This window comes from Thalassophryne amazonica, chromosome 11 (assembly GCF_902500255.1).
Source record: "Thalassophryne amazonica chromosome 11, fThaAma1.1, whole genome shotgun sequence".
NCBI lineage: Eukaryota > Metazoa > Chordata > Actinopteri > Batrachoidiformes > Batrachoididae > Thalassophryne > Thalassophryne amazonica.
In genome coordinates, this window is record NC_047113.1 from 90,693,380 (window position 1) to 90,713,908 (window position 20,529).

Below are 20,529 nucleotides of genomic sequence, written 5' to 3' on the forward strand. Positions count from 1 at the left end.
AATCCTGGTATTGACTTTTAGAGCTCTGCATGGACAGGCACCGGAATACATCAGGGACCTGATCCAGCCTTATGCTTCCTCCAGAAGCCTCAGGTCGTCCAATCAGAACCTGTTGATGGTTCCTCGGACCCGTTTTAAAACTCGCGGGGACAGATCTTTTAAAGCGGTGGCGCCTAGCCTCTGGAATGAGCTTCCCTGTGCCCTTCGTTCTCTGGACTGTATAGATACTTTTAGAAGGCAACTAAAGATGCATTTCTTTAAGTTAGCTTTTTAGCCTAATATTGTATTTTATTGTTTTCGTATGTTATTTTTAGATTATTTTTGTATGCCATGTGCAGCGCTTTGTGACCCTGGTCTGTGAAAGGCGCTTTATAAATAAAGCTTACTTACACTTTGACTGCTGAAAAGCCAAACTCTGCCAACACCCTATTTCATTGTGCTATTCTGCCACCTTGTGGTGGACAGATAGAGGTGCAGCAAGGCACATATTGCAGTGAATCAGTATCTTTGAGCTTTTACAAGTTTTATTTTTTTATGACATCAAATGAAAAAGTTTCTTTGAATTAAAAATGAGGACATTAGCAGAAATCCGTTTTTTCAGTGCAACTCAGCAACTCTCCAGCTTTACAATCGGAAAGTCAATATGCACGTCTGCGGCGTAGCAATGAAAGCTGTTATAAAGAACACATTGCAGTCAAACTGACAAATAAGATCTGAGCCATGAAAGCATCTGTTTAAATGCTGTTTAAATGGGGGGGGGTAGACTTTTATCCTCTTCAGGTTATAGAGTCCGGGGAGAAGCACCAGTGGGCCTCAGGGTTGATTTAGGACTTGCATGATCAGACAAACTGACCAGCCATCAAACTGATCATTTTTTTTAACGGTTGATGTCAATGAAGTCTGAAACATATTCACTGACTGTGAAATGTTCATGTTTTCCGTCACCTTCATGACTTCAAAACTCTACCATTATATAAATTTTAGGCCATCCCACCCAGTCCTCCTTCCTATTTCAGGAAGACTATTTGGACAGATGAAACCAAGACTCAGTTGTCCCTGAATGATGGGAAAAGAAGACCACGGAGTAGGAAAGGAACAGCTCACGATCCCACGTGCACCAAGTCACCCATCAAACGTGTTGGAGACACCTTGTGGCTGCTCGTGGAACTGAGCTACTGGTGTTTTTATTCATGATGTGACTGCTGATGGAATTCTGAAAACTGGCTGTAAAAGTGATGATTTGTAATAACAATAATCCCGAGTTTGTCTAATGCCTGGTGACGTCTGAAAACGGAGACGCAGTCTGTACAGTATAATGTCTGAATGATTCATGTGATTTTGTTAAAGCCCAGTTCAGTTAAAGCTAAAGGCACAGCTCGACGGTGGTGTGCACAGAAGAAAAATCACAAAACGTCTCAGTACAAATATTTACGGCTCTGACTAGTCTCAGCCAAGTTGTGCATGTTAAATTTGCTTGTCTGCATCACGTGACGTCTCAAACAGAAAACATGTTTGACTTGTGTTGCAGCCACTGTGGGACTGGCTGTTCTTCTGGCAGAAGGTTCCTGATCAAATTCCTCTTGAGCCACACAGGTTCCGACTTCTAAACCTGCAGGTGATTCGAGAGACTGCACTGGATCTACTGAAATACCCTCCACCCAGACCGCGGTTATGGGGCTGGGACCAGGTAATAGACGCTTTCATTTTACTTGTTATTTTCAGGTTAATACTATCACCAGGTTATTTATTAGTAATGGACATTTGGACGTTTTGCAGCATACAGCCACACTGGAAGAAGCACCAGCACTGTGCAAAAACATGGAGGTACACAGGAAATTTTGCAGAGTAATACTGACTCTGCTGGGATAACATTTGGCCGCAGTCTAAATACAGTTAAAGGAGACCTGCATTGAAAAAAATGCAGTCAGATTTTTTGAACATAAAATGACTTACGTTTACACATGAGATCCTTCTGAATGTAGTAAAGTAAATCTGCAAGCCCAGATCTGTCATTCAACGGAGAAATCTTCATTTGAAAATGACAAATTTACAGCTAACATTTAGCCCTCCGCAAATTGTCCCTCTCATCATGGACGTTGCCGAGACGTCACAGACAAGACCCTCTCCCAGCATGCATTGCGCCAATTGTAATTTGTGGATTTATGTCAGTTTGCATCTGCACCTTTTTCTTGTCTTACACGGAAGGATCTACTTTTTTTAAAACTTCATATTGTCTTGCGGCATGTTTGATGAGTACACATTTCTTTTATTTGTGCTTGAAAATTATTTTGGGGGACTTTTTCATACACCCGTTTCATTGAGTGGTGTCGCAATGAAAATCTACTGTCTTTCGCCTCCGGTACCATCGCGGGATATGGAGGCGAGACCCGCAAAGAATCCCAGTCATTAAAAATATATAAACCTCTCTCAGCGTCCATGGAGCTCTGGGGCTCCGACTGCCGAGACGTGTGGTGGATTATGCCGCAAGAAGTCTGTCCTTGCAGCAACAGGTGTACCGGCCGCTTCGCATTAAAACAGCGAGCGTAATCTCAGGACTTGTGCCAAGTGTGCTGCAGCTCCATTCAGTAGACAGAGAGGTGATGCCGGTGTTTTGCCGCGGTGTGAGTGGCCCGCGTCGGCAATTAACGAGCTTGTTAACGAGCCCGCAGACTTAATAAGCGCAGCGGAGGCAGAGAGCGGGAGAGGAAGAACGGCGCCCGCTGTCGATGTCGTTGCTGATCTGTATCTCACATTCATTGCAGCTTACTTTTGGATGTTGAAACCAGGACGTGTATAAGTAACATTACTAACATAAAATCAATTTCAATGCGGGATCGGACTGAAGGCGGGAGCGCGTCGTCTTGTCCCTGACGTCATGGAAATGATATGGCTGTACAAACTGTTTTCACAGAGGGCTAAATTTTAGCTGCAAATTTGTCATTTTTAAACGAAGATTTCTCCGCTGAATTACAAATTTGGGCTTACAGATTTACTTTACTGCATTCACAAGGGTCTTATAAATACATATCAGCTATTTCTTTCTGAAATCTGACATTTATTTCAGTGCAGGTCTACTTTAAATATACTCTACCACAGGGCTAAATCAACTCAGCACAGTGTAAAATCAACTCTTATCAGAGTAGAACCGCTTGCATTGACCAGACGGTGTCGCCGACTGAACGGTCCCCCCTAAAAATCAGTCTGCCTGTCATCATCTGTCTCAGCGACAGATATCTGACGCTTTTGTTGAACAATAATTTCCTCATAAATTCAGCATTATTTCATAATAAAAGACGGAGGAAGCGATCAGAGCTCCACAGCTACATGAGCTGCTAGCTTTCGCATTCACTGCGGGTCCGTCATTTCAATGCGTCGCCGATTATTGCCTCATTTCTGCTTAAAATGGCCTCATTTTTACTGAAAACTGACTTTAGAATAATTCAAGAGGTTTTACCTTGTCATTTTATGGTTAATAATCCCATTAATCCATTTAATCACTTTGGGTGAAGAAAGTCCGTCTCAAAGGGGCTGCTGTGGTCGCAAATGACGCATACGCAGTGGAGGCAGAGTGGACTGATTTTTAGGGGTGGACCGTTCGGTCTGTGACAACGGTAGAGCTGATTTCACTCTATAATAGTGTATTTTACTCTATTTAGCCTGGGACCAAATGTTATCTCGGTAGTGTATACTTTACTTAGCAAAATTTACCGTGTACGTATATCAAGTATATACAGAGCATCCGGAAAGTATTCACAGCGCTTCACTTTTTCCATATTTTGTTATGTCATAATTATTTCCAAAATGGAGTACATTCATCCCCCCCCCCCAAACTTCTACTCACTACACCCCATAATGACAACATGGATGTGTTTTTTTTTTTTGTGCAAATTTATTAAAAAATAAACTAAGAAATCCCATGCACGTAAGTATTCACACCCTTTGCTCAATACTTTGTTGATGCACCTTTGTCAGTAACTACAGCCTCAAGTCTTCTTGAATATGATGCCACAAGCTTGGCACACCTCTTGTGGTGTAATTTTTACCAAAGACAAGCGACATGCTAACAACAAACATATTATGATGACATGCAAATGCCAGAAGATGATAATGTTGTGTATTGCTGACAACATTTAAGAGATGTTTAGAAGGATAAGAATATACTCTTTTTGCACAGACCAGTTAAAAGCATTTAGAAAAACACACCTGATATATCCAAATGTTGTATGCTGAAACATATGTGAAAAATGTATGTTTTTTAAAAGTGCCATGACACATGAAATTGGAATCAAGGGTGAAATTTTAAGTAAAGCGCTTAATTTAAAAAAAAAAAGGAAAATTTAATTAAATCAAACATACCGGTGGAAAATTATGATTTTTTTTTTAAAGACTGGATCAAAGAAAGCTCTGACAGAGGTACGAAGCAGGGAGAAAAAATAAAATAAGACCTGCACCTGCAAAGCCCTGAATGGTGAATTTCCATGAACCAGAATTAAACTCTCAAGACCTGACCACTTTCGAGAAAAGTGATCTCACCAAGCCTGGATACTTCCCAAAAAATGCTACCCACAGATGTTTTTATTGGTGTAAGACCACCCTTTTGGGTGGAGAAATTGCCTTCCTCACAGTATTTAAGATGAATACAAACCGGTGCAAATCAAAGCTGTTCTGGTCTTGATGTAAATTTGCTTCCATTTGCTAGCAAATAAAAACTGTTGCTTTGAGAGTTTGATCTTTTCTGAATCTTCTGGAAACCTTTAAGGAGATCTTTTTGAACAGCTGAGCACAGCTAAAACACAAACTCTCATCTGGTGATCAAGGACTCTGTCAGATGTCTCCACAGCACTATCTTTGGGCAGTTTTGTCCATTCCTCTTTGTAGCACCTCTCAAGGTCCATTTTCAGATCTCTCCAGAGATGTTCAGTCAGATTCAGTTCTGGCGACTCAAAGACATTCACAGAGTTGTCCTGAAGCCACTACTTTGATATCTTGGCTGTGTCTAAGGGTCATTGTCCTACTGAAAGATGAACTGTCACTCCAGCCTGAGGTCAAGAGCGCTCTGGAGCAGGTTTTTATCCAGGATGTCTCTGTACGTTGCTGCATTCATCTGTCCCTCAATCCTGACTAGTCTTCCAGTTACTGCTGCTGAAAAACATCCTCACAGCATGATGCTGTCACCACCATGTTTCACTGTAGGGTTGGTGGCTGGTTTCCTCCAAACATGACGCCTGGCATTCACGCCAAAGAGTTCAATCTTTGTCTCATCAGACCAGAGAATTTTGTTTCTCATGGTCTGAGAGTCCTTCAGGTGCCTTATGGCAAACTCTGCCAGCTGTGCTGCCATGTGTCTTTTACTAAGGAGTGGCTTCCGTCTGGCCACTCTACCATACAGGTCTTATTAGTGGATTGCTGCAGAGATGGTTGTCCTTCTAGAAGGTTCTCCTCTCTCCACAGAGGAATGCTGGAGCTCTGACCGAGTGACCATCAGGTTCTTGGTCACCTCCCCGACTAAGGCCCTTCTCCCCCGATTGCTCAGTTTAGACAGGCGGCCAGCTCTAGGAAGAGTCCTGGTGGATCTGAACTTCTTCCATTTATGGATGATGGAGGCCACTGTGCTCATTGGGACCTTCAAAGCAGGAGAAATGTTTCTGTACCCTTCCCCAGATTTATGCCTCAAGATAATCCTGTCTCAAAGGTCATCAGACAATTCCTTTGACTTCATGCTTGATTTGTGCTCTGACATGCACTGTCAACTGTGGGACCTTATATGTATACAGCTGTGTGCCTTTTCAAATCATGTCCAACCAACTGAATTTAGCCCAGGTAGACACCAAATAAGCTGTAGAAACATCTCAAGGATGATCAGTGGAAACAGGATGTACCTGAGCTCAATTCTGAACTTCATGGCAAATGCTGTGAATATTTTATTTTCATTTAATTTATTTTATTTTAATTTATATAGCACCAAATCACAACAGAGTTGCCTCCTGCAGCTTAATTTGACCCAACACGGGAAACCTCGCCCGACACGGAAAGGATTGACAGATTGATAGCTTTGTGAATAAGCGAGGTGAATACTTATGTACATGGGATTTCTTTTTTTTTTTTTTCTTTTTTTTTTTTTTTTTGTATTTTTCGTAAATTTGCAAAACTCAAAAATAAAAAATCTTAGTTGTTTTTGTCCCTGTTTGCTTGTTTGTTTGTTTTTCAACAACCTGGAACCCACAATTTTTTATTGTTATGAAAAATTTCACTGAAGATTTATATCTTGATGGGCAAGAACTGATCCAGTTTTCAGTGTCATAGCTCAAAGGTAAAAGTCAGGAAAAATCTCTATCTTTAACACTGGATGAATTTTCAAAAATTCATACCTCTGACAAACAAGTATTTCTTTCATATTTGAGAGCGTTATTTAGGGCCCTTCACACATAGTGCAAATGTGGTTGAATTGCACATGAATTGCGCATGAAGCAGGAATCGTATGCAATATGTGTAAAATTGTAGTTGCTTCTAATGCCTCGTAGAGCTGTTGCTACAAATATCGGCGCACACCAGTGGCTGAAAGACAGAGTGTGCCCTGTGAGAGCCCATTCGATCCCTCTCGCAGCAGGTGTTGGTCAGATTCTAGCTGACACACATGGACATCTACATCGTTCGCTTGGCACTTAGAAAATGTGTGGCCATTCTCACTACTAGCGCGAAAACAGCAAATGATCACTTTCGAGTTGTATGTGAAATTTGTCTAAGTGCCCCCACGACTGTGGCTTTGCAAACAGACACACACACGTGTGGTCTGCATGTGTATCGCACGTGTGCGTGTGTCGTACTCCCCCCCCCCCCCCCGAACACATGTGGCGTATGTGTGATTTGCTCCCCCGCCCGGCTCCCCCCAACACATGTGGAGGGAGCACACTTGCATACACTGCTGATATGTATGCTGCACAGACATGATCACATGGGGGCCAGACAGGCAGGTCAGAGAGCACACAGCACAGCGAGGTGCCTGTCAGCTGCTGGCCAAAGACTTACTGACAGCTCACAGAACACAGAAACTGTGACATGTTGGTGTGTGCGCTGAACTGACGGGGTGTGTCCACCGACAGGAGCGGTTGTGGAGATCTCTGGTTCTGGATGTCCCAGCTGGAGAACACATACCGTGTTTGGATGGACATGAACTAACAACTGCCCACTGTGATGCACGTGTGTCTGCTTGCTGTCTTTACGTGGACATACATAAAATCATACATCGCTGTGGGCTGCAGCGAGCGTGCGTACACCACGCACATTGACAAGCTGCCTCAGGTGAAATGGACTGTCAGATCATAACACGCAGCGGGTGATCTGAATGTCATGTCACCCATGCAGGGGCGTAGCACCAAATTCTGGGCCCTAGGTACTAGCCATATTGAAGACCCCCACACTGTTATGTTCTTTTTTATTAACACAAACACCAAATTTCTAATGCATAGTCAAACCAGGTCTAAATCATGTACGAGGTCTGCGAGAAAAATAACGTACCTGTTTATTTTTTTCAAAAACTATATGGATTTGAATCACTTGCGATTTCATCAGCCAACCTTGAACCCTCGTTCGCATGCGTGAGTTTTGTCACGCCTGTCGGTTACGTCATTCGCCTGTGGGCTTTCGGATTGGCGCGTTGGCAGGCAGCCGGCGCAGCGCGCCGCCACAGGAAAAACACCTCTGTGTTGATAACCATTTGTAAAAACCAGGCAGCTTTTGGTGGCTTTCAGTAGAGTGAGTATCTGAGAAATTGTTTAACAGCTGGACATGTTCCAACTTGTCCTTAAGGCTTCCAACAGAGGTGTTTTTCCTGTGGCGGCGCGCCGGCTGCCTGCCAACGCGCCAATCCGTCCGCACGTCTTTCATTACAAAATCTCCTTTAACAGTGGAATGTCCGGATAAACTGCTGATCCCGAGCTCTTCTGAAACTTCTTTGTTCTCTCACAACGTCCTGGGTCAACAGAGGCTTAAATTTGGAGGTTTTCAGCTCAAAACAGGCTGACAACGGCGCCTCCAAGCGTGGCGCAACGTCTTGCTCCGTGGGAAGTCCTTAAAGTGACAGTAAGACTCCATAATCTCTCATCAGCCGTTAAAATTTTTACCGAAAACCAGCTGAATTTCTTGAATGGTGTCCACTTCGATCTGCCTCACAGGTTCTGAAAAAATTTTGATAAAGCAAAGCGCCAGTCTCTCAGCAAATTGTTAGACAAAGGAATTCCGACGAGAGGGGTGGACCACTCCTCACTCAAAGCCTGCCCACAGGCGAATGACGTAACCGACAGGAGTGAAAAAACTCTCGCATGCCCACGAGGGTTCAAGCTTGTCTGATGTAATCGCACGTGATTCAAATCCATATAGTTTTTGAAAAAAATAAAAAGGTCCGATACTTTTCTCACAGACCTCGTATACCTTAGATCACACCTGGGAGTCAGAACCCTTTTTAAAGTTGGGGGAGCAATATTGAGTTGGGATGTCTGGGGGACCAAATTGCACCATTTTCTAGAAAAATGTGCAATTTGGTGTATTCCCGTTTGTTAAAATGCACAGGAATGCAACAAATTGCACCATTTCTTTTTCTAGAAAATGGTGCAATTTGGTCCCCCAGACCCCCCAACTCAATATAGCAAGCTTTCAAGCTCACCTCTTTTCAAGGAATTTGGTTAGCAGCTGCTTTCCCTCATTTAGTTTTCTTTCCCTGTCCTTTTTTTCCTCTTCTTTTTTAGTTACTTTATTAGTTATTTCTATATTTATTTATGTTCATTGTTAGTTGGTTTAATCTTTTCTGTTTTGTTTTATCTGATTCTTGTTCGCACTGTGACACCTTCGCAGCATGTATTTTTTATTTTTTACAACACTGTTTTTTGTTTGCACTGTGTTTCCACGTGCACGAAACCGTTGCAGCGGAATTTGATACATATCTGATCCAGATTACAGATTTTGTGGCCATTTAATCACTCTCATATATTTAAGTGAGGTGCTGACTGGCACTCGCTATTACCTGACAAAGTTTGATCTGGATCTGATCCAGATTGTGAATTTTGTGGACATTTGACTTTAATATTGAAAAGCCCATTTGGTGCATATTTTGCATTATATCTCCATCAAAAGTGCCTCAATCACTCTCATTTTTCTGTTATGGATTTACCTACACCACCAAAATTGGATGGAGGTTCCAGTTTTATGCCTGTTTATCTTCCAGTTATCAGTTGGAAACCCACTGCCAAAAAGCAAAGGCAAACTGGGCATAGCAGAGAAAAACAATTCTGTAAAAATTATCTGAAAAAGAATTCAGAAACTGAAAAAGTTGAAAACAAAAAAACCACAAAACAAAATCACCACAAAAAAGTTTGATTTAAGTGCATTAACTAAATATGTATTCTTGACATTTGATCACATCTAATTTAGCTTATGAAAAGTCACTTCTAACTGGACCTTTTTTCCAAGGTAAATTTTTGTGGAATTGGAAACTAGTGTTGGTGGAGGTTTGCGCTCTATGAGCGCAGTACTCTAGTTTCACATTGTCATTATGGGGTATTGTGTAGAATTTTGATTAAAAAATGAATTGAATCTATTTTAGAATAAGGATTTAATCGATCAAAATGTGGAAAAAATGAAGCGTTGTGAAAACTTTCTGGATGTGCTGTAGTCGACTGAGCCTTTTGATGTTGCTGATTCAATCGCCAGTGCTTTACTTCCTTTAATGACTGTACCTCATGTTTTAACTGTACGCTTGGCTCAGGCTGAGTGTCTCTCATGTGGACAGTGAGACATAGCCTTCTTCACATTAGTGTCCAGGTTTCTGTCTTTACCCGAGGCCATCAAAATATGGCCATCGGGTATTGTGACGGCTTTGCGTCTGTCCATCTGTCTGTGCTCAGCATAAGTCCAGTCCTATTACTTCCCGGGTATTCATATTCACAGGAAACATTCTTGGGACACAGACCTTGGAGAAGTTCAAAGATGGCTAACCGTGACCTATTTTAAGAGGTCAAAAGGTCGCATTCTGTTTGAAACTTGCAAATCTGCTTTTATGGGGGGGCAGCCAATCAATGTAGAGAGGCACTGTGATGTCACAGGCTGGTCTCTCTGGCTGTTAATTCAACATGGTGGAATCCGCTCTGAAACCGCTGTGTTTCTGTGTAAATCTAACCTGTTTCTCATATATTATGTAAAAGCCAGCAAGAAATAAACACTTCTAAAAGTGAAAACACCGTGTTTGTAACCTGATAACACCACAGTGATTTATAAGACATCTTGCGGACATCAGCGATCAAAAGTAGCTTCCACTCTTTTCAAAAGCTCATGCATGTGCACACACACACACACGCCCTCCTGCAGACGCCGTTAAAAGGTACATGCTCATACGGCTGAGGGTATTTGAGCATTGCGTTATATTTACATTTAAAAGCTGTAATTTAGGACACCTCAGGACCTTGATTCGTTTACAGAAAGTGGTTAAATATGAGCTTCTCTGTAATGTCTTTGACCTCCGTCATGACACATGTTCATGTTGAGTCCAAGAACTCTCCTCAGTGCTGCTGTCTGTGTTTGTGCTGATCTCTAGAACGTGCCCACTCTGGGCGTGTCTGCACTGAACTTAGCCAGTCTCCTGTGTGACGAGGTCAGCTTGGCAGGATTTGGCTACAACCTCTCCCAGCAGGACGCGCTGCTGCACTACTATGACCACCAGCCTATGAGCGCCATGCTAGAGCAGACGATGCACAATGTGGACCGAGAGACCCAGCTGCTGCAACGCCTGTCCAGAGAGGGCACCATCTCAGACCTGACGGGAGGGATCCACTGCACCTTCTGCTCCAGGTGACCTCCTCAACGAGCCAATCACAGCACAGCAGGATGCACAAAGACATATGTTTGTACGGAACATTTAATGCAATAAATTATGTACTGCACAAAACGCCACAAGACGGACAAAGAAGATGATCCATCAGAAGGACTAACAGCATGCTTTAGAGATACTCGCTGTATGTGAAGAAACTGAAAATCAACAAATGAAATCATCTTTAGTACATTTCCTTGTCGGAAAGCTGTTTTTAAAACAAAGGGCATACTAGCAATAATATGAGTACCTCCTGAGCCCAGTAGTATTTCAGAGTTCCAGTTTTTCAGTTTCAATTTCAAAGAAACTTGAAGTCCTAATGAAAGTGTTTGTGAGTTCATTATAAAAACGGCACAGTTGGTTCCTGAGATAATGTCAACTTTTAGTACAAGGTGACAAACGGCTGCTGAGCAATACTGACGCACAGTTCACCCTGCGCAGCCGAAATCGAACAGTTTCAAAGTTTTATTGCAGGCCAGAATCAGCGCAACAGCCTGTGTTGATGAGATCAATTTTTAAAAAGTGTGTTTGTTATTAGTGCAGTGTGCATGGGGTATCGTCATAGTGTACAGTAGTGTTCAGAATAATAGTAGTGCTATGTGACTAAAAAGATTAATCCAGGTTTTGAGTATATTTCTTATTGTTACATGGGAAACAAGGTACCAGTAGATTCAGTAGATTCTCACAAATCCAACAAGACCAAGCATTCATGATATGCACACTCTTAAGGCTATGAAATTGGGCTATTAGTAAAAAAAATAGTAGAAAAGGTGTTGTGAAAGTGTCGTGACACGGACCCACAACAGGGGGCGTTAATGAACGGACAATGGATAAGCCAAAAGTAACAATTTAATGTTGTGAATCGCACAACGACGTACAGACAATAACAATATGGTGGACTGTCAATCATACACCAGGTGACGTGTGGGCAGGCTCGACGATAGAAGACGCCTGGCGAGAGAAGAGCCGGATCCCCACACAGCTTCCACCACCAACGGAGCTGAAGAACACCGGAGCCGCCAAGCCCTGCGCCCCAGGTGGCCGCTGTCTTCAGCAGTCAGACCCGGTACTGCTGGCAGAGAACAGAGACAGTCCTGATGAGTGTGAGTTTGCACACTCAGTAATCCCACAGTCAGTGTTTAGTTAGGAGGGAGCACCTCCACCTCCAATCACACACTCGTGCAGCTTCTGTTTAACCACTTATCTGGTTTGGGGTGTGAGGCGAAGCCGTCGCTGATCACACCAAACGCCAATCCCACAGATAAGGACACACCACAGGAAAACGGCTGCAAAGAAGTTCAGATTATTACTCAATGTTTTGAGTCAGCAGAGAAAATTACCTGAATGGTAGCTGTCACTCCTGGTCGCTTCGACGCCCTCTCATGCTTGAAGCCCGCACTTAAAGCAGGGCGCCATCTTGTGGTGGTGGGCCAGCAGTACCTCCTCTTCGGCGGCCCACACAACAAAAGGGGGTGTTCACAATAATAGTAGTGTGGCATTCAGTCAGTGAGTTTGTCAATTTTGTGGCACAAACAGGTGTGAATCAGGTGTCCCCTGTGTAAGGATGAAGCCAGCGCCTGTTGAACATGCTTTTCTCTTTGAAAGCCTGAGGAAAATGGGACATTCAAGACATTGTTCAGAAGAACAGCGTAGTTTGATTAAAAAGTTGATTGGAGGGTGGACAACTTATATGCAGGTACAAAAAATTATAGGCTGTTCACCCACAATGATCTCCAATGCTTTAAAATGGACAAAAAAAAAAGACGCGTGGAAGAAAATGGAAAACAACCATCAAAATGGATAGAAGAATAACCAGAACGGCAAAGGCTTACCCATTGATCAGCTCCAGGATGATCAAAGACAGTCTGGAGTTACCTGTAAGTGCTGTGACAGTTAGAAGACGCCTGTGTGAAGCTAATTTATTTGCAAGAATCCCCCGCAAAGTCCCTCTGTTAAATAAAAGACATGTGCAGAAGGGGTTACAATTTGCCAAAGAACACATCAACTGGCCTAAAGAGAAATGGAGGAATATTTTGTGGACTGATGAGAGTAAAATTGTTCTTTTTGGGTCAACGAGCATTTCGTGAGACGACCCCCAAACTCTGAATTCAAGCCACAATTCACAGCGAAGACAGTGAAGCATAGTGGTGCAAGCATCATGATATGGGCATGTTTCTCCTTCTATGGTGTTGGGTCTATATATCGCATACCAGGTATCATGGATCAGTTTGGATATGTCAAAATACTTGAAGAGGTCATGTTGCCTTATGCTGAAGAGGTCATGCCCTTGAAATGGATGTTTCAACAAGACAATGACCCCAAGCACACTAGTAAACCAGCAAAATTTTGGTTCCAAACGAACAAAATTAATGCCTCGCAGATGTGAAGAAATCATGAAGAACTGTGGTTATACAACTAAATACTAGTTTAGTGATTCACAGGATTGCTAAAAAAGCAGTTTGAACATAATAGTTTTTGGTTTGTAGCGTCAACAGCAGATGCTGTTGTTATTGTGAACACCCCTTTTTCTACATTTTTTTTTTACTAATAGCCCAAATTCATAGCCTTAAGAGTGTGCATATCATGAATGCTTAGTCTTGTTGGATTTGTGAGAATCTACTGAATCTACTGGTACCTTGTTTCCCATGTAACAATAAGAAATATACTCAAAACCTGGATTAATCTTTTTAGTCACATAGCACTACTATTATTCTGAACACTACTGTAGTTGTACCATGATACTTGTACGAGTACTATGGCTTGAAGTGACAGAGACTGTCCTCTGAAGGGAAAGAATGATGATTTGTGTTTGGACTGAGCAGCACGTGACACGTCTGATTCTATTACTGAAGAACACAATGGATTTACTGCTCTGATTTATGAGGTACTGTGAACTGGATTGATGGGCTTCAGTCCAAAATGTTTCAGGGGTTACAACCCCTGGCAAAAATTATGGAATCTCCTGCCTCGGAGGATGTTCATTCAGTTGTTTAATTTTGTAGAAAAAAAGCAGATCACAGACATGACACAAAACTAAAGTCATTTCAAATGGCAACTTTCTGGCTTTACGAAACACTAATCATTTATTGATGATGTAATGACAGCCATCTCCCCAGTGCCTTTAATCAATCAATCAATTTTTTTTTTATATAGCGCCAAATCACAACAAACAGTTGCCCCAAGGCGCTTTATATTGTAAGGCAAGGCCATACAATAATGATGTAAAACCCCAACGGTCAAAACGACCCCCTGTGAGCAAGCACTTGGCTACAGTGGGAAGGAAAAACTCCCTTTTAACAGGAAGAAACCTCCAGCAGAACCAGGCTCAGGGAGGGGCAGTCTTCTGCTGGGACTGGTTGGGGCTGAGGGAGAGAACCAGGAAAAAGACATGCTGTGGAGGGGAGCAGAGATCGATCACTAATGATTAAATGCAGAGTGGTGCATACAGAGCAAAAAGAGAAAGAAACAGTGCATCATGGGAACCCCCCAGCAGTCTACGTCTATAGCAGCATAACTAAGGGATGGTTCAGGGTCACCTGATCCAGCCCTAACTATAAGCTTTAGCAAAAAGGAAAGTTTTAAGCCTAATCTTAAAAGTAGAGAGGGTGTCTGTCTCCCTGATCTGAATTGGGAGCTGGTTCCACAGGAGAGGAGCCTGAAAGCTGAAGGCTCTGCCTCCCATTCTACTCTTACAAACCCTAGGAACTACAAGTAAGCCTGCAGTCTGAGAGCGAAGCGCTCTATTGGGGTGATATGGTACTACGAGGTCCCTAAGATAAGATGGGACCTGATTTTTCAAAACCTTATAAGTAAGAAGAAGAATTTTAAATTCTATTCTAGAATTAACAGGAAGCCAATGAAGAGAGGCCAATATGGGTGAGATATGCTCTCTCCTTCTAGTCCCCGTCAGCACTCTAGCTGCAGCATTTTGAATTAACTGAAGGCTTTTTAGGGAACTTTTAGGACAACCTGATAATAATGAATTACAATAGTCCAGCCTAGAGGAAATAAATGCATGAATTAGTTTTTCAGCATCACTCTGAGACAAGACCTTTCTGATTTTAGAGATATTGCGTAAATGCAAAAAAGCAGTCCTACATATTTGTTTAATATGCGCTTTGAATGACCTTTACCTGACATGCAGCCCCATATCATCAATGACTGTGGAAATTTACATGTTCTCTTCAGGCAGTCATCTTTATAAATCTCATTGGAACGGCACCAAACAAAAGTTCCAGCATCATCACCTTGCCCAATGCAGATTCGAGATTCATCACTGAATATGACTTTCATCCAGTCATCCACAGTCCACGATTGCTTTTCCTTAGCCCATTGTAACCTTGTTTTTTTTTCTGTTTAGGTGTTAATGATGGCTTTCGTTTAGCTTTTCTGTATGTAAATCCCATTTCCTTTAGGCAGTTTCTTACAGTTCGGTCACAGACGTTGACTCCAGTTTCCTCCCATTCGTTCCTCATTCGTTTTGTTGTGCATTTTCGATTTTTGAGACATATTGCTTTAAGTTTTCTGTCTTTGACGCTTTGATGTCTTCCTTGGTCTACCAGTATGTTTGCCTTTTACAACCTTCCCATGTTGTTTGTATTTGGTCCAGAGTTTAGACACAGCTGACTGTGAACAACCAACATTTTTTGCAACATTGCGTGATGATTTACCCTCTTTTAAGAGTTTGATAATCCTCTCCTTTGTTTCATTTGACATCTCTCGTGTTGGAGCCTTGATTCATGTCAGTCCACTTGGTGCCACAGCTCTCCAAGGTGTGATCACTCCTTTTTAGATGCAGACTAACGAGCAGATCTGATTTGATGCAGGTGTTAGTTTTGGGGATGAAAATTTACAGGGTGATTCCATAATTTATTCCTCAGAATTGAGTGAGTCCATATTTTTTTCCCTCTGCTTGGTCTAAAAAAGTAACCGTTACTGACTGCCACAATTATTTTTTCCCGATTTCTTATAGTGTTTCTTAAAGCCAGAAAGTTGCCATTTGAAATGACTTTAGTTTTGTCATGTCTGTGATCTGCTTTTTTTCTACAAAATTAAACAACTGAATGAATATCCTCCGAGGCCGGTGATTCCATAATTATTGCCAGGGGTTGTATTTGAAGCATGTGAACACACATTCTTACAATATTTATTCTTTGCATTTTAAAGATGTGTTTGTAGCTCCGCCGCCCAGAGTGTCATCACCAGGACGCTGACACCAACGGGACACCCTGAACACGTGTTCAAGAATACTATAAGAAACCACTTTCACACCACTGTAAATCTTTTTTGTTAAAAATGTGAGACAGTTCTGATGAGCACAGTTTTTTTTTTTTGTCTGTGGTTTCAGTTGTGTTGGCGCCTCCGTTATTCAGCACTGGATCTTCCTAAGTAACTGGCCTGTACAGAAACAAATGACTTAAAAATGTTATTTATGAATTGTACTTTTCCAAAAAATATTTATGTGTAACTTGTTCTTGACACATTTGCTTTTTAATTGCACTTTACATTCCACCCCCACACAGTGATTTTTACATGTGTTCATGCTTCCTGTTTTGAAGTGAAGCTTTTAATTCTGTAGTTTCTGTAACATCGTATTGTTCTTCTATTGACCTCCACTTTCATTCAGGCCACAAAATAATGTGTTATTACAAATAAATAATTTAATTCAAAACACAGCATATGGACACTATCAGCTTAAAATGCAACTGGGTTATTTTGTCAGCAAGTACAAAGGATTTTAAAAATGAATACTCAACTGGATTTTGTGTGGGGTCTTTAGTTTAAAGTCTCAGGATGCATCAACTGTATGACTTTGTAGGAAGTTCAAATGAAGGTTTTTGTTTTTTTACATTTTAGGTTTTGATTATCAATGTAAGATGTTATTGATTGAAAATAAATTACTGTATACAAATGAATACACACTGATTGATTGGTTTTGACTCACACACCATTCCAACTCATTGCTTAATTTATTCCCACCATTGAAAAATGTCAGCTACCTATTGTTGTGTGGGCCGCTGAAGAGGAGGTACTGCTGGCTCACCACCACCGGATGGCGCCCTGCTTGGAGTGCGGGCTTCAAGCACAAGAGGGCGCCAGAACCACTGGGAGTGACAGCCGTCAATCATCCTCAACACCAGCTGTCACTCATCATCTCATCATCACCATCACCATAAAGGCCGGGTGGCGACTCCACCTCCTCGCCGAGAAATCTCCTACGATACAAGGTAATCTCTCTGCTGACTTATACGTCAAATAATAATATGATCTGTTTTGCAGCTGTTTTTTCCTGGTGGTATTTCCTTGACTGGATTTTCGGAGCTGCACGTGTGTATGATTGGAGGTGGAGGCTCTCCCTCCACAAGAATCAATAATCAAGGTTGCTGGGTGTGAGGATTCACACTCACTACCTTCTGTTTTTTCTGCCAGCAGTACCAGGGCCGACAACGGAGGACAGAGACCACCTGGGGACTCGGGGCTTGGCGGCTTCGGTGTTCTTCAGGCCGTTGGTGGTAGAAGCGGTGTGGGTCCCGGCTCTTCGTTCATCTGAGGTCTCCTATCTTCGAGCCTGCCCGCAATCCTCTTGTGTGTGATTGGCAGTACCTTTGTTTATTTTACGTTGTGTTCTTGTGCAACATTAAATTGTTACTCCTTCCCTTATCCATTGTCCGTTCATTAGCGCCCCCTGTTGTGGGTCCGTGTTACGACACCTTCCCAACACCTATTTTATAAACACTACCCAATCCCAAGCCCATTGATCTCCACATATACAACCCCTGACAAAAATTATGGAATCACCGGCCTCGGAGGATGTTCATTCAGTTGTTTAATTTTGTAGAAAAAAAGCAGATCACAGACATGACACAAAACTAAAGTCATTTCAAATGGCAACTTTCTGGCTTTACGAAACACTAAAATCAGGAAAAAAAATTGTGGCAGTCAGTAACGGTTACTTTTTTAGACCAAGCAGAGGGAAAAAAATATGGAATCACTCAATTCTGAGGAAAAATTATGGAAACATGAAAAACAAAAGAACACTCCAACACATCACTAGTATTTTGTTGCACCACCTCTGGCTTTTATAACAGCTTGCAGTCTCTGAGGCATGGACTTAATAAGTGACAAACAGTACTCTTCATCAATCTGGCTCCAACTTTCTCTGATTCCTGTTGCCAGATCAGCTTTGCAGGTTGGAGCCTTGTCATGGACCATTTTCTTGAACTTCCACCAGAGATTTTCAATTAGATTAAGATCCGGACTATTTGCAGGCCATGACATTGACCCTATGTGTCTTTTTGCAAGGAATGTTTTCACAGTTTTTGCTCTATGACAAGATGCATTATCATCTTGAAAAATGATTTCATCATCCCCAAACATCCTTTCAATTGATGGGATAAGAAAAGTGTCCAAAATATCAACGTAAACTTGTGCATTTACATTGTACAGTTCTCTTCAGGCAGTCATCTTTAAGAATCTCATTGGAACGGCACCAAACAAAAGTTCCAGCATCATCACCTTGCCCAATGCAGATTCGAGATTCATCACTGAATATGACTTTCATCCAGTCATCCACAGTCCACGATTGCTTTTTCTTAGCCCATTGTAACCTTGTTTTTTTCTGTTTAGGTGTTAATGATGGCTTTCGTTTAGCTTTTCTGTATGTAAATCCCATTTCCTTTAGGCGGTTTCTTACAGTTCGGTCACAGACGTTGAGTCCAGTTTCCTCCCATTCGTTCCTCATTTGTTTTGTTGTGCATTTTCGATTTTTGAGACATTGCTTTACGTTTTCTGTCTTGACGCTTTGATGTCTTCCTTGGTCTACCAGTATGTTTGCCTTTAACAACCTTCCCATGTTGTTTGTATTTGGTCCAGAGTTTAGACACAGCTGACTGTGAACAACCAACATCTTTTGCAACATTGCGTGATGATTTACCCTCTTTTAAGAGTTTGATAATCCTCTCCTTTGTTTCAGGTGACATCTCTCGTGAATCATGGCTCCAACCATGATTCATGTCAGTCCACTTGGTGCAACAGCTCTCCAAGGTGTGATCACTCCTTTTTAGATGCAGACTAACAAGCAGATCTGATTTGATGCAGGTGTTAGTTTTGGGGATGAAAATTTACAGGGTGATTCCATAATTTATTCCTCAGAATTGAGTGAGTCCATATTTTTTTCCCTCTGCTTGGTCTAAAAAAGTAACTGTTACTGACTGCCACAATTATTTTTCCTGATTTCTTATGTTTCTTAAAGCCAGAAAGTTGCCATTTGAAATGACTTTAGTTTTGTCATGTCTGTGATCTGCTTTTTTTCTACAAAATTAATCAACTGAATGAACATCCTCAGAGGCCCGTGATTCCATAATTCTTGCCAGGGGTTGTGTGTATGTGTGTGTATATATATATGTATATGTGTGTGTGTGTGTGTGTGTACACAATGCACATTTTAAAAAGTTTCAACATCCTTGAAATCAGAAAAAAAGTGATGAGAGAGGTATTTTATTATTATCATTACATCCACCAAGGAGGTTATGTTTTTGGTCACATCCGTTTGTTTGTTGGTTGGTTCGTTGGTTTGTTAGCAGGATTACTCAAAAAAAAATCCTCAAAGGATTTCAATGAAATTTTTACCAGGAGTGTATCTTGGCCTAACTTAGAAGTCATTACATTTTGGGAATGATCCGGAATACGATCCGGATCCAGTAATTTTTTTTTAAGGATTCTTTATCATTGTAGGATAGGGCCAATTTCAACATTTTTGCATCTAACTTCATGAAGACGGGTCACAAAGGCTGAACAAAAATTAAGTTACGACACAATAATTTAGCATTTGTTTCTCCTCATTGAATAAACTTGTTATTACAAAAATCTTGTGTAGTTCATGCAGTTTGCTGAAGATCTAAGGGTTTAACCCTCTGGGGCCGACAGCTGAGACCAAGCTTTACTAAATTATAACTTTTTATGATGTGAGATAGAAACGTACTCTTTTTTTTTTTTTTTTGCTGAAAAGTTAACGCCGCAGACTTTCGAGCCACCGTCCACCATCTTTGTACTCCTCATAGAAGCTGTGTGATGACGTGAGCAATGTGTGTCCAATCGGAATTGGTTCAGATTGACCTCACATAATACATCAAAGATTGTTTTTAGGAGTGATGTGTTACTAGTTTATTATAGTTTGCTGTGTGTTTTGAATAAATGTGTGTGGAAAATTATTTCTCGCTTTACTTTTTCCTTTCTTATTTCTGATTGTAAACCTTTATTACACTTATAAAACACAACTATAGCATATACATTTTGAAAGTACAGATATCCACAAAAAAAGAGACATAAAACTTGATTGTGGGATGCAGGGAGAGCTGTTAACAGCAATAACAATACATTTATGCCAGGCGAGTGAACTGTCCAAAAATGCCCTCGGACCCCGGAGAGTTAACCACTGAATCTGAAACATGACAGTAGATGCGTGAAACGACATGGAATAAGTCTCTTTGCCAAAGGGTATTCCATGTGACGTCAGTGACCCTATGGCCTTGGCGGAGGTTTGCGCTCTCCAAGTGCTTTGAGTTTTAAAATCATTTAACCAAATAGAGCAACACATCCAGGTACAGGTGCTATCAAAATAGATATAAGAATAGTTAAGATATCAAATTTCCATAAATGTATAATTTAGGATGATT

At 41.6% G+C, this 20,529-nt stretch overlaps 1 protein-coding gene across 3 annotated transcripts in view; it reads left to right on the forward strand.

The window, feature by feature from the left end:
* Positions 1 to 11,372, forward strand: part of st3gal5 (ST3 beta-galactoside alpha-2,3-sialyltransferase 5) — an 82,442-nt gene extending 71,070 nt beyond the window's left edge. For all 3 annotated transcript variants that reach the window (XM_034182342.1, XM_034182344.1, XM_034182343.1), the window contains 2 exons: positions 1,529 to 1,687; positions 10,583 to 11,372. In XM_034182342.1, the coding sequence (XP_034038233.1) occupies positions 1,529 to 1,687; positions 10,583 to 10,840 (417 nt within the window). In that variant the 3' untranslated portion in view covers positions 10,841 to 11,372. The remainder of the gene's footprint in view (positions 1 to 1,528; positions 1,688 to 10,582) is intronic.
* Positions 11,373 to 20,529: the final 9,157 nt, after the last annotated feature.